General features: G+C 35.1%; 1 protein-coding gene across 1 annotated transcript in view; it reads left to right on the top strand.

Annotated features, from left to right (window-relative positions):
* Positions 1-16,726, top strand: part of LOC150092118 (TBC1 domain family member 25-like) — a gene marked incomplete at its 3' end in the record, with an annotated part of 31,336 nt that extends 14,610 nt beyond the window's left edge. Inside the window, exons 2-4 of the mRNA XM_090415293.1 lie at positions 4,817-4,926; positions 13,847-13,989; positions 16,629-16,726. Of these exons, the coding sequence (XP_090271419.1) occupies positions 4,817-4,926; positions 13,847-13,989; positions 16,629-16,726 (351 nt within the window). The remainder of the gene's footprint in view (positions 1-4,816; positions 4,927-13,846; positions 13,990-16,628) is intronic.
* Positions 16,727-17,680: the final 954 nt, after the last annotated feature.

Below are 17,680 nucleotides of genomic sequence, written 5' to 3'. Positions count from 1 at the left end.
AAAGTCGCTTGGTCTCATTAATTATTGAATTAGCTGATGTTCATTAATGAACATCGACTAATTAAATAGTTAATTTTTTTAATTAAAAATAAAAATGTTACATAGATCGCCAAAATGTTTCAAAATAAATCCAAGGTACTGGCACTTGAGTCTGTCGAAGGAGGCAAATATAAAATAATCCAAGGCATTGACTTATTTCCGGTTGATACGATATAGGGGAAAAGTTGCGCCTTATAAATATGCATCCGTATACCGAGTTATTCCGGTACTCTGGCTGAAGGTTCTACTCACATCTCGTATTTGGAATTATTACAAAAGTCGAGCCAATCCAATCTTTCTTTCTTTCTCGAATTGTTTACATCAGCTTTAAAATAGGAGAACGTGTTTATTATATATAGCAATACCGCCAGTGGACAGAATACGGGGATTTAGGTAAAAATGGAAACATTTTTTAATGTGAATTCTACCCTTAAAAGATTGTAAACCATTAGTGGCAAATGGGCTAAGAGTTAGATAATTCTAAAACATTGTCTGCGTAGAGATCCATGGACTTTTTTTTTTTTTTTCAAACCATTTCACACCTTCAATAAACAGGACAATGGTTTCATACAAGATGTCATCTCCTGCCTAAATACATTCACAAACTTGGCCCACGCCCACGGTGAGAATTAAACTGATTGAGGAGCGAAGACACTGTCCCACCAGGGCGAATAATTGTGTTTTATGTCTGTTTTGTATGTGTTTTTATATGTTTTAGCTCTAAGAAGTAAGGATGAAGCCTTACTTAATAGCCCTAATCTTAATCGAAATGATTGTCTCACTGTTCGAAAAGTTTGGGAAATTGTTATCCTCAGTTGTATTCAATAATTTATCTGCTATATTTTAATTAAATTTAAGTAATGTTAATTTCAATCCAGTACACGCGACTATATATATATATAGAGAGAGAGAGAGAGAGAGAAAGGATTCCAATCATGCGCGCACTACTGTTTTTGAATTAAATTCCTGTTGTTTGTTAGTTGTACTGATGATGCTTACGATACATGAGACGAAACATTTACAAAAAATAATAAAATAAAATAAAATATTTACTGTGGCATACATGTATTCTATAGTTAATTTTGTTTTAATCGGTATATTTTTATTGGTAAAACGCTTAGAACTAATAATAATTTCGGAACTCGTTGATAGTATTTAATGAAATTCGGTTGGTATACAATTTCTATCTAAACATTTTGTTTTCTAGAAATTTCTAAAAATTCTTAGAAATGTAATTTTGGTTTGTAAAAATTTAATACAGTGCGTTAACTTTTGGAAGATAATCCAATATTTACAGAAATATCACTACTCGATAGAATAGTTATATGAACTTGTTCTGAACAAAGTAAATTTGTCACATATATATCACGATAGTATACCAAAAACAATCGAAAATTCTTCTTTGAATTACATACGAGTTTACATCGGAATATTCATAGTTGATTAACTAAACTTACACAAGTAACAGTATTGTTAATTATATCTTTAAAAAAAATGTTAAAGGACATAACTTTAGAGTTCATATTTATTGCCTTTTTTTAGAACATATTTACTATATGGCTGCAAAAAAAAAAAAAAAAAAAAGACGGTAAGAGATTAAGAAGTTGCGACACATATAGCTTAAGCTCAGCATTTATTGCATGCAAGCATTTTATGAGACAGTTAACAGCCATACTCATCTTTGCGAAATGTGTAATTCACAGAATAATAATATTGGTTTAAACTAGTCCTAAGCTCAAGAGTGTGCGATTTTTTGTTCTCCCTCATTATAATTCCATTTTTTTTTTTTATATTATAGAACCATTTGAAATCAGTGGCGCACCAAGGGCCCTGCCACTCCCAAAGGGGAAAAAAACAAAAAACACTAGAAAATTTTCCAAAAACCTTTTCATAATTAAAATTCATTTTTTTTATTTATATTGCGTCATGTCTTCTATTTCTACACTACTTATGAATTAGCGATCATTGCAGATGCTTAGTCATAGGTCGTATGCGATGCGTAGTGTGTATTCTGAAATCGTCTACTCAACTCTCCTCCCCTCCCCCCGATTAAATCCTGAGTGCGCTACTGTTTGAAATTATTGTTTGTTTTTTTTCATAGAACTGGGTCATTGTTATTGGTAAAACGATTTGAAATAATAATAAATCCTCTCCAACTTAAATAGCTCATGACAAATTTTTTGGGGGAAAATTATATCCACAAATACGGATTGTCTAATTAATTTCCTTTGATCTTTAACTGTTTTTTCCCCAGCAGTGGCTTAGGAAAGCTATGGCACTGGGACAGTTGCCAAGGGCACAAGTGACAGGATATTTTAACTACTTATCGAAACTTTTACACTTTTACACCAAAAAAAAAAAAAAAAAAAAGGTTGGGGCGTAGCTATGATTTTGCCACGAGCGCCAACTTGGACTACGCTACTGTTCAAACAATATTAATGTTTTCGGCTTAATTTTGCTTCCTTCCTTCCTTTCTATATAATTTAAAATATATTCTTAAAAATGTATTAAGGGCAACAATTCATTTAAATTTGATGATATTTTTTATAACAAACAATTAAAAAATTCCCACACATTTTTCCAACGCTTTCATATGGAGAGTAGGAAAGCGCAGACTAATAAAGGTGGTGGCAGAAGCAGAATTTCTTCCTCTCTCTCTCTCTTCAGTCCTGAAAACAGGAAAATCAGCCAGAGCACAATTAATAGATAATAATCAGCCAGAGCACAATTAATAGACTGGCGTCCTAACATTAAACAACATAAACAACACAAGCCCAGCATTTCTTTAAATCTTAATTCAACTGCTTAATGACCTGAACTTTTTGTGCATACATCATAGGCGGATTTCAGGATGATAATTCATTGAATTTTCAATTTTCATAAAAGAGACGTATGATTTTTTAAGGGGGGAGGGAATAGAAAATATAACTTACTGTAGTTAAGTAAATTGAACAACTGGTTAGTCCCTTTTTTTTGGTGTTGAATTCAGATACCTTACCTGATGTGCCTCAGATGACTTCGCCTGGTTCAACACCTTAAAAAAGTTTCGTCTACTAACACATAATTATTTTAATTTTGCCTTTCTGTGAAAACGACAACTGTCAGCCCTGATTTGTACGTATTTCGGCAGTAACTTAGTCTGGTTCTTCGACATATATGCTGTTTTCCAATATATTTGCAAACATATTCTTCCAAAGTTTTAATTTTCTGGATGAATTTTCTAGTACTCGAAGTAACTAACTCCGAAATAAAGAACATAGAAAGCCACAAATTATTCGATAAGCCAGGTCATTAATATTTCATCAATCAAGTTTCTGATACTGTCGATCAAGTATGTTTATTCACGTTGTTGTTACCGACTTGGTAACAAGAAAGCTTTTTCTTGTTGAGATGACTTATACGTGTCGGTGACTTATAAATATAATAAAGTGACTTATACGTGTGAAACTTTCCATTCCATGTATTCTTTTTTTTTTTTTTTTTTTAATCTTTACTAATTCTTTACGAATGGACAGAGCCTGATTTGCGATATTGGCATCCATAGACACGACGTTTTCTATTTTAAAATATTACAATTAATCATTATTTAGAAATTAAATTAAATAAAAATGGATAGTTTAATGAAGGGAACACAGTTCTATGTTCGCCTCTAAAACAGGGTTTCCATATTATGTAATATATATAAATTAAAAACTGGGAGTAAAAAACCCTTAGCCAACTCAAACGGTACAATGTATTGTATTAAATCTACATACAATACATTGTACTGGTTACTGCCTTTTCCTTGGTGAGAGTCACATTAACAAAAAAATAATAATAATAAATAAATAACAATTTAAAAAAAGGAATAAAAAAACCAGCACATAATGAATTTTGTTATAAATGAATTCTCATTTATAACAAAACATTCTTCTTTCTTTCTTTTTTTTTTTTTATTTGTATTCCATAAAATTGGTAGGAGATAGAGATGAAAAGTTGACTGCTTTAGATTGACAAATAATTTCTTTTTAATTAGTAAATAAATGTAGCTTTATTTGAAAAAGAATCTCCATCATCTTTTCCTTATTCTCCCTCATTATTTTGAATATTGTTTAATATGAATCTCACCATGAAAGTTCTCGCTGTGAATTATACAACTCATTCCCCTCCCTGTGCCTAGCAACTAACATAGAACTTTTATCAAGCAATTTTAGATCTCCAGACATTAGATCAATGTTTCCCAAACTTTCAGTACTAACATGCCCCTTTTTTAGTAACACTGGTGGATCCCCTTCTCTCAATAATATGTTATTCAAACATGGATAATTGTAAAACTATTTATTTATTAACAGTTGCATCATTATTATTATTATTATTATTATTATTATTATATGACACCTCCAGGGAGTCCAAGAACTCATCGAGGGCTATATTGATACAGTAAAAGTGCCTCAGAAGATAGAAATATGAGATCTGATAATGTTGGAGTTGACAGATTATAGATTAATTTGGAGGAAAATTGCTGCTCAGAAGTTATGATATTATCAAAAATAATATCCTGTTCTTGATGATCATGTCTGCACCAATCAAATGAACCAACCACAGTTAACTGATTTTAAAAATCTTATTTTGTATACTATCACCTGGTGATTTTTTGATTTCACTTGTAATTTGACTAGAATATTATATAACATACTGTAAAATTATTTTTAACAAATTGCATTTCATATATTTTAACTGCATATCTTTTCACTATGGTCATAGTGTATTACTACCATAAATTACTGGTTTTCTCTAGAGGAAAGATGATGTTAATTCAACAAACATCAAAAAATTCAGCATAGATCCTGAGCACACCAATTATTCAAGACTTCAAAGCATCCTTTGTAGGGCATTTAACATCCAAGAGTAAGTATAGTGATTGATTCCTGTTCATTTTGTTATTATTTTCACTATGCTCAGTAATTAAGTGCAGAGAATCAGAGTCTGAGTCTTATTTTAACAGCATTATAATCCTAAAACACCAAATTATACCTATACATAACAGTCATTAAGAGTAATCATTAAGTAAAACAGTTCAAACTGTTATGGACAAAAGATCTTAAGTCCTAATTTGGCATCCTCTAAATTTGTATAAAGAAATGATTACAATTGTAGAAGTTGATCTTAAGATGCCTATCCAGTACAGCTGCCAAAATTTTTGTGTATTAATGCAGCATGTCAGCTTCAACCCAACAATTATAATCACTTCTTTTATACAAATTTAGAGGGTGCCAAATTAGTACTTTAGATCTTTTATCCATTAAAATTCGAACTGTTTCACTTAATCAGTCACATGTAGACTATAACAAATAGTTGTGCTCTGAGGATGTGAGTTTAAAATCCCACAAAATATAAACTGGTCAATAAACATCTTTTTTTTTAAACTTTGGGTTGTAATACTGTTAAAAATAAGTTATGAACACCATCAACCTAAACCATTATCAGGGCTTTTCAACTTGAATATGAGTTAACTGATCTCTTATTGAGGTCACAGGAAAACCTGCCAGAGTACACATGCAATTTACATGCACATAATACACTGGCCTCAGAGCCTGAGTTGCTCCGAGCTGTAATCCAAATCAATCAACCATTCACATTTTCACTTCATTAACATAATCAAACTCTCTGTTGTTCCTCCAGGTAAATAATCCTCTAACATTCTACTCCACACACCATGAATCATTGAATCTTCATGCATCATGCCCCTCACTGGTTCATTCATTACTTGCTCATCTTCATCCCTCACTTTCTCTCCTCTGATCCTCTCTATCCCTCTCCCATTTCCTCTCTCCTCTGATCCTCCCATTCCCTCCCTCTCTCTCTCTTTCTCTTTATCTCCTTTCATTCTTATAATCTTCTCTCACTTGTACTTTTATTTATCTCACATCTATTAGTCTTTCAAGTTTCCTGATCTCTTACTTCCCACTCCTCAACTCATTTTCCATATCTTTCACTTCCTCTCTCAGTACCTCTCTCTCTCTCTCTCTCTCTGAACATTCAGCCCTCATTCACCAACATAATTAACACTATCCATCAGAACTATAAATATCCAGTCATAGTATTTAATGTTAAATCCATTGTCACTTTATGATCATCTCCCTTACTTTTCATCATGGTATTTGAATCTCTCTCTCTCTCTCTCTCCTTCCCAGCACTCACTCATTTCTGATGTCCCATTACCACCATTACTAAAACCAGAGATACTGATATCAAAATTGTCTGGCTATTGTCATTGTCTCACTACATGGAAGGACAACTAACAAAAGTTTTCATTTTGTGCATACCTAATATCAAAGAATCTAGAATGCCTCCTTAGTGCAATTAGAACAGTGGGATGGGACAGTGCAATGTGCTCTTCTATTGGAAAAGACCTGAGTTCAATTTTCAACACAATGAGAGGAATCATTAGAAGAAGGTGAGTCTTTAGAAGCCTTTAGAAGAAGGAATCTTTAGAGGAAGGTGAGTTAACCGATCTCATACGGAAGTAGCAGAGATTTTCCTTCCAGAAACTTGGATTTTTCATTCTGTATACAGGAAAATTGACCATAAGGACACACATAATTTACAGATAAAAAATAGTATTTTTGGTGGTGGGTGGAATTGTGGAAAGGAAGGAAGGGAGGGGGAGGAAGCTGGGGGAAAGCCAATGCTTATACACCAATATAAGGAATATTATGAATAAGAGTGCAGAATTTGTGCCCTTGATACGTTTAATCAGTCCAAAAATTATTAGTGTCAGTGAGACATGCTTAACAGAAGATGATGTACTCATGATCATAAAATATGAGGGTTATAGCATTTTGCAAAGAGACAGAAAAAAATAAATAAAACATACCGGCATAAATGATGCTGTGCAATATATAAAAGAGAGGGCAAGTATTGGGAAAATTTCAAGTGAATGAATCAGAGATGTATCAGATGTTGGATGGGTTAGTTATTAATAAAGCTGTGGGAATGTATGACATATCACCATGTATTCTTAAGAATGTGCACTTTTAAAGAAAATTGGCTAGGCCCCTGACCTGGTTATTTAATGAAAGTCTTGCAGTGGGTAGGATTCCTTGGGTTCAAATTCAGTCTAGGAGTGGAAAGAAGGCAGAATGGCACTCCACAAGCACAGTTCTAGAACAGAAGTCCTAACTATAGAGCAGTCTGTATAACTGTGGTTGTAGTCAAGGTGTCGGAGAGATTGTTAAGGAATAGAATGCAGAATTGGGTTGATGGACATGGCATTCTTTTTGGCATTCAGCATGGATTTGTAAAGGATAGATCCTTTTCAGTAATTTACTTTCATTTTATGATGAGTGTGTTAGATAAGGGAGAATCATATGCAGTGATATTCTTAGACTTTGCAAAAGTGTTTGATAGATTACCACATAATAAGTTGGTGTACAAACTGCAGAGGATGGAAATAGGTAGCATATATTGGTTAGATGAATCAGAGATTGGCTCTTGGAATGATATCAGCAGGTTGTGTATGATGGAGCAGTGTCTCAAAAAAAGAAGGGTAACCAGTGGTGTGGCCCAGGGTTCTGTTCTTAGGCTCCCTGCTGTTTAACTTGTTTGTAAATGATATATCATGTGGAGTGACTAGGGATCTTCAGTTGTTTGCTGATGATGCAAAGTTGGGAAGAATTATAAGTAGTACTGCTGATGTTAATTCCTTTCAGGAAGATTTGAATAAGCTTTTTACTTGGACAAAGGAGTGGAGTTGTAGTTTTAATATCAATAAATGCAAAATGTTGCAATTCGGAGTGCAGAAATATAAGGCTGTGTACTGTATAGATGGTGCCATACTGCAGGAATTGGATGAGATTAGAGATTTAGAAGTGATGGTTGACAGTAGACTGAAGTTTAGATGGCATATTGCTAGTGTTGCAAAGACTGCACATCTTAGTGATGCTATGATAAGAAATAGTCTAACAAGTAAGGATAAGGAAGTGGTTTTGCCACTGTATAAGGTACTGGTCAGACCACACTTGGACTATTGTGCTCAAAATCTAATCACCTGGTTTTCAATGTGATGTGGAGACATTTGAGAGGGTCCAGAGGCAAGTGACTAAGACAATGTCAGGACTTTGGAATGCTGGCTATGGAGAAAGGTTGAAGAAATGTGGTTTTCAGAGTTTGGTGGATAGGAGGTAAAGAGGTGATATGATAGAGACAAGTTAGTGAGAGGATTTTATCAGATTAATCCAGAAGGGATTATAAAAAGAGTAGAAGGTGAGAGGGGAAAAACCAGAGGTCATTCCTGGAAGTAATGTAAAAGTGTGGTGAAGAGTGGTGTGTGAGGAGTAGATTTTGCATGGAGAATTGTCAGTGAATGGACTGCATTATCAGAATGCATTGTTAATGCAAGGAGTATTAGGGATTTTAAGATTCAATATGATGAATATGTTGTCAATTGAATGAACCTCCCATGATAAGCAGGGACGAATGCTGGTCTTGAAATTGACGCTTGCGCTTGTTATCATTCAGGGAGTGAGAGGTGTGATTGAAGTCTAATTAGCAGAATAATGAAATACTGACCATTTAAAACTATATATTTAGAAATTTATGTATATTTAATCATACAAATACAACATTTATTTTACAAATAATATACTACCTTTTTCAATTTAGCTACTTGAATACAAATTCTGCTCTACGGTTCTTCTTTATGAACTGGTCAATAACATCGTCATAAAAAGTTGGTTGTAACTCAGTTTTCCCAAGAAACATGCACACTTGCAAAGACTGGCTGAAGCTCACTGACTAGAGCTACTTTCACTGAGCATGGCCTATGTTTAAGAAGACGTGAAGAGAGCAGAAATGGCTTGCGCACGCATGAAATCACAGTGCTGTAGCGAGGACCTGGAAGCTCACACAACTGAGCAAGCCAAGGTAGCTTTGACTAGATGAGCAAGCATCAGGCTTCGATACATAACGCAAAGCTCAATTATTGCTGGGAAAGCTTGTCTTCTGTCTACAAAAATAAAAGCCTAAATGGAATGCTTATAAATGCATGCATTTATTAACAAATAAATATTATTTCTTTCTCAAGTAATGAGCTTGCGCAGCAAGTATAGCAAGCATGGAGAACTCGCCCCCGATGATGAATCATGAAGGGTGAAGTAATAATAATAAGAAAAAAAGAGGAGATGGGGTATTACTTATGATATCAGGAAAGTTGTGAAGTTGTGCAACTGCTTTTCTTCAAGTTCCATATGGAACTTGAAGAAAGCAGTAGCAATAAGATCATTGAGAACCATTTAGAGTGAGGCTGATGTAAGGATGAATTTTAGATATTTGGTGAAGTGTTGCTGTAGGCTAGGAAATGCAGAGGAAGATCATTGAAATGTTTAGACACATGAGACTGGTGAGTACCAGGAGGGTGATAACAATATGTGACTTAAACTATTAAAGCATTTTATAGTTAAATGTGTATGATATATAACATGTGAGTAAGAAGATTGAATTCCTTAATCTACTTAGGGACAAATACCTCATGCAGCATATAGTTGATCAACATATGAGACATTCATGTTGAATTTAATGTTATCTCATATAATGATATAACAAGCTTCATAGACCAAAACAAATGTGTGGAATTACAAAGCAGGGGACTGTGAAAAATTAAGGAAACAGATTGTTAATGTGCATTAGCTTAATCAGTTGAAGGAGAGAAAAATCAGTCTGGGACTTGGTCCAAAATCAGTTACTTATAACAATGTCAGGTTGAATTCCTAAGGTTACAAAGATAAAATAAAGTATGTATAATTTTGAGCAAAATATATAGGAGTAATAAATTCTATTTAGTTTTCTGTTGTATGTGTAAAGCTGTTATTTTTAAAAAAAATGTCTACTATGTCTATATAGGGTGCCTGCATAGCTGAATGGAAGTAGCATGTTGTCTATGGCACTACGCCACCCAAAGAAGCATCATAGGTTCTATTCTAATCATCGATTAGGGAAACTTTTCCTAAGGCTTTTGGATAGGAAGAAGAATAGGGATGATATGATATAGATGTAGAAGTTAGTCAGAGGGTTGTTATAGGATTAACATTAAAGAGATTCTTCATAAAATGGGAGATCAGGAGGAGAAGAAGAAGAGGTCATCCATGGAAGCCATATAAGGAGGATGTGAGCAAGAGATTGAGAAGCAGGTTTTTCGCATGGAGAGTTGTGAATGATTGGAAGGCATTCCCTGAGAGTGTGGTGCCTGCAGAGATTTTGAATGTGTTTAGGGTGCAGTATGATGAGTTTTGTGTGTGTATAACAAAAGGCATCTCCTAGATGAGTTGACTCCATAGAGGTCTTAGAATAATAATAATAATAATATGCATGTCTCTATTAGCTTAATAAAAAAAATAGGGCCGAGAAATATGAAGTATAAAAAGCATGGTATCCCTCGCCACAACAGCATTAGTAATTTAATGCACACTCTGGGAGGGCGATGAGTGTAGTGGAAAGGAAGAAATTAGTATGTGAAAGGAGATTGGCTGAAATAGTAAAATAAAGCCATAGAGAATTCTAACTTTTAAGGGTTAATATGGAAGACTGGCTTTAGTTGCTGGAGACTGAATGGAGACATTTCTACCACATCTGTTGAAGATGTAGTAGAAATGTTCAACAAGTATTTCATTAGCATATTTCATGTTGGGGATTGGGAGTAGTATTAAATAATAATACAGAAGACTGAACGTTCAAGAATGGGAACTATTAAGAATATTAAGGCGCTGGAAATGAATGGGATATCACCATGTGTATTACGGAAAGGTGCCAAAGAACTGTCATTGCCTTGATTTGGCTTCAACAGGAGTCTGGAAACAGAAACGGTCCTAGAAGAGTGAAAAGAAAAAAAAAAAATAGTGGCACTACATAAGGGAGAATCCAAGTCAATACTGTCCAACTATAAGCCAGTGTACACTAACTACCAATAATTGTCTGGACACTTTAGCAATTTACAATTGATACCAGCAGGCGAACCCTAATATCAGATATGTGCACCTTTGGCTTTGATCACTTCCTGCACCCTTTGAGGGAGGCTTTCCACCGATGTGCAACAGACATCAGGTGGAATTTGTTTCCACTTCATCAAAACAGCACTGAGTTCAGTGACAGATGTGAGGACATGCTTCTCTGGACTTTAATCAGCATTCCAATTCGTCCCACAGGTATTCAGAGGGGTTGAGGTCAGGACTCTGCACAGCCCAGGGCAGTCGTTTAACACCCATCTCTTCATACCATTCCATAACCACTGCAGCTTTGTGGCATGGGGCATTGTTGTCTTGATAATAACACGAGTCATTTCATAAAAACTCCACAGTGTAGGCAGCACCTGATTATCCAGAATATCAAGGTACTGAGCTGCCTTTGTATAACTATGGACAATGACCAGTTGTTCCACTCCAAACCAGCTGAATGCACCACACACACCATTACTCCTCCACCACCAAACTTTGCTGTGGATACAACACACTGTGGTAACAAGCATTCACCAAGCTGTCTCCACACCCACCCTGCCATTAGACTGGAAACAGGTGAACCTTCATTCATTGTTCCAAAGTACTATTTTCCACTGGTCGATTGTCCAATTCATATGCTCTTTGCACCAGGCCAGATGCGTTGCAATACCACCTGTATTGCAACACATGGAACCATAACTTCAAATAACAGGAGTGTCTAGACAATTATTGGTAGATAGTGTATATCAGGTGTAATGGTGAAGGTGTTAGATTGATTAGAGATAACATAGACTTAGAAGGATGAGAATGGAAATCTTTTGAGAGAGAACGGCAGGGGTTTGTCAAGGGCAGGGAGGAGATCTTGCTTTTTTAACTTTACATTTTATAATCATCATCAGTGGCTTTTAACAGGCCCTTAAGCACCCATGGCCTTCCAGGTATCCTTGGATTTCCTAACCGTAATATGAGGATAAGGCGGTTACCCCTGTGCCTCTAAGTATTCTTGTCTGTAAATTGCATTTGTTCTATTGGCTGGTTTGTCCATTTTGAGGGAGGAATAAACCTCTACCTCTATATGAGACTGGCTAACTCACCTTTCATTGAAAGAGAGCAGATAAATGTTCCTCACATCACTGACAGGAATCAATCCCAGGTCTTTCCTACCAAAGGGCTTCATCTATACTGACTGAGCTACAGAGGCTCTACATTTTATAACAGAGTGACAAATATATTGGACAGAGGAGATGCTTATATAGTGCATTATCTGGATTTTGCTAATTGAGTAGGATGAAAAAGGACAGTCAGTTAGTAACTTGGTTACAGGGATAATCGACAGACAGCAGTGAATGGTGTATGGGAGTGCAGTGTCTCGAAAATGAAAAGTGAAGTTCTGGGACTACTGTTGTTTAATATACATTTAATATATGATATAGTTTAGGTTATGAGAGGAGATATTTAGTTGCTTGATGATAATGCAAAATTAGGAAGAATAATCCCAGGAATTTAGATATGAACAGTTGAACATTGTGACCTTCGATTGCAAAAGATCTCCATTCAAGTCATGATGAGAGGAATCTTTATATGAGCTTTTTCAATGAAAGTGAATTAGCTGATTTCATACAAGGATTTTTCTCCCATAAACTTCTCTCAACATACAGACAAATCAGCTATGAGAACATGCAATTTACAGACAAAAAATACTGTTGTTGGTGGTGATGGGTGGTAGATAGTGTTGATGGTAGTGTCATTGTATATTGCTGGAGAATTGAGTAGTAGTAGGAGGTAAGATGTATGTAGCAGAATAGAATAGAGTGGCCTCCCACAATGATTCCTTAGACTCATTGGAGGTGTCGTGAAATAATAATAAAAAATATTGTCACAAGTAGATGTGAAAATAGGTTGTTGCTTTGGGCTGAAGAATGGGGATGCCGCTTTTGCTAAGTGTAGAAGTTATGCACTTTTGCAGAAAAGATGGAATAAGATTTATCATATTGAAGGAGCTTTTCTTCAGGAGGTAGAGGAGACAATGAATCTGGGGATCTTAATGGAACTGAAGTTCAAGGGACACACTGCAAAAGTTGTAAGGGGTAAAAAAAAATGCTACTATAATGTAAAGAATGCTGATATGTATGGATAAGGAGGTGACTGACAGTTCTACTGTATAAGGCACTAATTAGACTTCATTTGGATTTCTGTACAGATCTGGTCACCTGGTACTGGCAATAACAAAACATTAGAAAGAGTGCAAAGGTGAATAATTGAGACTGTCTCAGGATACAGCATGTTGAGTATAATAACAGATCAAGGGAATATAGTCTACAGAACTTACTAGATAGGAGGGGTGATATGATTGAGACGTACAAGTTGGTGAGAACAGCTTATCTTCTCACCAACTTATCAGATAGATACAGGAGAATTAGAGTAATGCAATAATGATGGGAGAATGAGAAGTCATCTCTGAAAATTGTACAAAGCTCATGTAAATAAGGAAGTTAAAAAGAGTGGAGATCGTGAATAAGTGGAATGCTTCAACACTGAATATTTTCATGACGATGTGTAATAGTTATTGTGGTAAGTCAGCGTTTGAGCACTAGTGATGAATCTCTATGAAGGCTTCGAAGTAATACTAATAAGAACTTGTATCAACACATTATCAACCATAACAAATAGTAGTTTTTAATTGTTGGGTAGGTTTAGTTGCAATGCCATTGAATTGTTTAGTTGTTCAAAAGACTGATGCATGGAATCTGTTTCTAGTTTTCTTTATCTATAGCAGTATACCTACTTTAACATTAGTAGTATGATGAATTACTAAGCTACATTTTTTTTTTTTTTTTCAGAGAATTCGTAATTAGCTACCTGACTAAACATGAAGGTGGAAGATATGCACCACTTCTTTCAGACTGGGATTTTGCAACAGCCATTAGTGAATCGTCATATCCATTTCTTGGACTCAGAATTTCTTTAATGCCTTATGAAGATGGTAAATATGTTTACATTTTTGCCTACAGTAATACAATAACAATACATCATGACACTCATTTTCTAGCTCAGTCTGTGATGCTGCTGGTTGCTGCATGGCATACTGTATTAATAGTCATTTGATGACATCTGCTTGTCTGTCCTCAGATGACTACATGATAGACATAATTAGTTTGTGGTGGATGCCAGAAAATAAGTAGCCAGATATCATGTGATTTAGAAGTAATCATGTATTTAGAATGTATATTATATTATGATTACTTACAAAGTTACATAAGGCCAAGATCCATTTCCTCCAATGACCTCTGTCATGTACAATTAATTCTATGGTTCTCTTGTTCTCCCAACCAGCCATTTTTCTTTTCTTTTTTGTCATTTTCTGCCAGTTTAGTTTAGGCTTTCCTCATTTCCTTTCTCTTTCTGAGATCCATGCGAGAGCTATCCTTGAAATCACTTCCTTGTTCATTTGTAGTACATGTCGAATCCACATTTGCATCTTTTATTTCACTGGTGATATTACTTTTTTTGCTCAGTATGTTTATATAATTCTTCATTTGTAATATATTGGTGATAAATTTTTTTCAATTTTTTACACAGATACTTTGCTTCGAAACTATTCAATTTATCTTCCTATTTTTTATCAATTTCCATGTCTCTGATCCATATAATATGGAGGTCTTAATTTTACTCTTACTATTCAGTACCTCTTTGGAATCACAAGACTCAATGTGGAAGGACCTTCTTAGATAACTGAAAGTCTAAAGTGATCTTCTCTCTCTCTCTGCTTTTTTTGCATCATCACAAGTTTATCAGGCAATGAATTCCATGGTTCAGTGACCCTCCATACAAAAAAGCCACTTCTCATCCTCTTACTCATGACCTCCCTTTGCAACTTTTACGGATGCCCTTGCTCTTGTTCTACTACATGAAAAATTTCTCCACTGTCCATCTTGTAGCAGTTTAAATGTCTCAATTATCTCATCCCTTTGCAAGACAAAGGGATGAGATAATATTCCAGATTCCTGAGATGGTCTTAGTTATTTGCCTCTGTACTCTCTCTCTCTCCAAAGTTTCTTTAACACAAAAAATGACATTAAGACTATAATGGCTGGTTGGGAGAACGAGAGAACCACAGAATTAATTGTACATGACAGAGGTCATTGGAGGAAATGGATCTTGGCCTTATGTAACTTTGTAAGTAATCATAATATAATATACATTCTAAATACATGATTACTTCTAAATCACATGATATCTGGCTACTTATTTTCTGGCATCCACCACAAACTGATTATCTCTATCATGTAGTCATCTGAGGACAGACAAGCAGTGTCGTCAAATGACTATTAATACAGTTTGCCATGCAGCATCACAGACTGAGCTAGAAAATGAGCGTCATGATGTACAGTATTAGTTACGAGGATAGCCTGAGGACATGCAAATACAGAGTTCAAGATATCCTCATAACTAACACTGTACAGTCCTAATGTCATTTTTTATGTGTTAAATAAACTTTGGAGAGAGAGGGAGAAAGCAGAGCAAATAATTAAGACCATCTCAGGACTCTGGAATATTAAGTTTGAGGACAGAGCTTAGCAGATAGGGGAGGAGGGGGAGAAGTGATATGACTGAGACCTATGTGAGTCCATCACATAGGTACAGGGGGAATTATTACATAAGATAATAGGTGATGTAAAAAAAGACATCATCCCTGACAACTGTACAAAAGATGTGAGTAAGGAAGTGAAAAGGAGATTTTTTGCTTGCTGGGTGGTTAACATGTGGAATTAATTGCTAGAGTGGGTGGTATGCACTCCATTATTGAATGTATTCAAGGCAAGGTATAATAGTTATTGTGGTCTGTGAGTATTCAAATCTCCCTTGATGAGTCTTTGGACTCCACAGAGGCCTGCAAGTAATATACTGTAATGGTAATACTTGTCTGTTTCTGTACCCCTCTCCAAGGTCAGTTTATTCTTTTCAAATCCAGATCTGAGCACAATAATCCAGATGGTCTCATCAGGACTTTATCACTCTTTTATCTCTACCTGGTCCTCTCCATTACCTTCACCACCTTTCCAATATGTCCTCTAAACTTCATATTTTCATCACTATTACTCCCAGATCACTTACCTTCTCCACTTCCATTAGTGTATTTCTGCCAGTAGATATGCAGCCTTCCATTACTGAATTCCAAATTTTAAAACTGTACATTTAGTTGCAGTAACTGATTCATTCAATAGCTATTCATTTACCCATTTGTCCAGCTTATTTAAATCTTCCAGAACTACCACATTGACATTATTATTAATGACTCTTCCAAGCTCTTCAGCTCAGGGATGCTAATTACAAAAGATTTTTTCAGGAAGTGCAGTTGTAATATCAAGTATATGACACTTTCTTGGGTTATTTCAATTTTTTTTTTTTCTGTTGTGTGTATGTGTCTTAGTTATATAATGCCAGTTTGAGTCAGTGAAACATAATTATTTATAAATGTTTATTTCTAATAATTAAGCACTACAATCCTAATTTTATAGTTTTTTTTTTCAGAAAAGTTCTACACATGAATAATGTATAACATTTAAAAACTATAATTAAATATTTTTAAGACACACTCTGAACAGAATTTCTCCTATTCAGATTTAGATGAGTGGGATGTGATCACACCAGTTGATATTCCTCTCAAAATACATGAACCATGTCGCCAAGTGACAATTGCAGAAAGCCTTCGGAGTTCTGTAAGTAGATTTTTTTATTTAATCTGTGTTTATTTTGAAAATCTTGGGGTTTGAGATTTATAGTCAACAATTAAATCTAGCAAATCTGTTTTGGAGCTATAGCTATTTATCTTGTATGTTAATGATATTGGGAAAGGTTTGAATGGTAATATGCAATTGTTTAGAAGATACAAATAATAATAATAATTAAAGGCTTCAATATTATATTCACCATTAATAACTCTCTTCAACTCTTCCGTAGCGCAATTGGAAGAACAATGGTACATCGCGCCCTTTGATTGGAATAGGCCTAAGTTCGATTCTCGTCGTGACGTGAGGAATCTTTATGCGGACTTTTTTCAATAGAAGGTGAGTTAGCCGATCTCCTATGGAGGTAGCAGAGTTTTCTCTCCCGGAAACTCGGGTTTTTCATCCCGGATACAGACAAATCGGCCATTTAGAATACACGCAATTTACAGACAAAAAATACTAGTTGTGGTGGTGGGCAGTAGATGGCGTTGATGGAGATGATTGGTAATAGTGGTGGAGACAGTTGTATAGTGGGTGTCCTCCCGTGATAAGTCTTCAGACTCCTTGGACGTGTCACGAATAATAATAATAATAATAATTATTATTATTATTATTATACAGTATCTCCATGTAGTCCAGAGTTGTTGAGGGAAACCCACACTAACTTTTCTACACACAAAAACCTATCATCACTGTTAAGGCACTCATTCCAGAACTAATTCTGGCAGTTCACTTCACTCCACTCCACTCATTCACCACTCTCCATGCAAAGAATCTAGTCTGCAAACTCTTACACAACTTCCATGAATGACCCTAAAAATTACCTTTGCATCAATTTTATAAAATCCCTTTAATATCTTATAAGTTTCTATCATGTCTCTTCTTTCCTGCCTCTCAACTAAACTTTGTAATCCACACCTTCCACCTGCTCTCATAGGAAGCATC

Source organism: Typopeltis vanoorti, unplaced genomic scaffold (assembly GCF_054136105.1).
Source record: "Typopeltis vanoorti isolate ZY-2024b unplaced genomic scaffold, IOZ_Tvanoo_1.0 HiC_scaffold_582, whole genome shotgun sequence".
NCBI classification, from domain to species: domain Eukaryota; kingdom Metazoa; phylum Arthropoda; class Arachnida; order Uropygi; family Thelyphonidae; genus Typopeltis; species Typopeltis vanoorti.
Note: the sequence above shows the minus strand (reverse complement) of the source record. Positions and strands in the feature narration are given on the sequence as shown.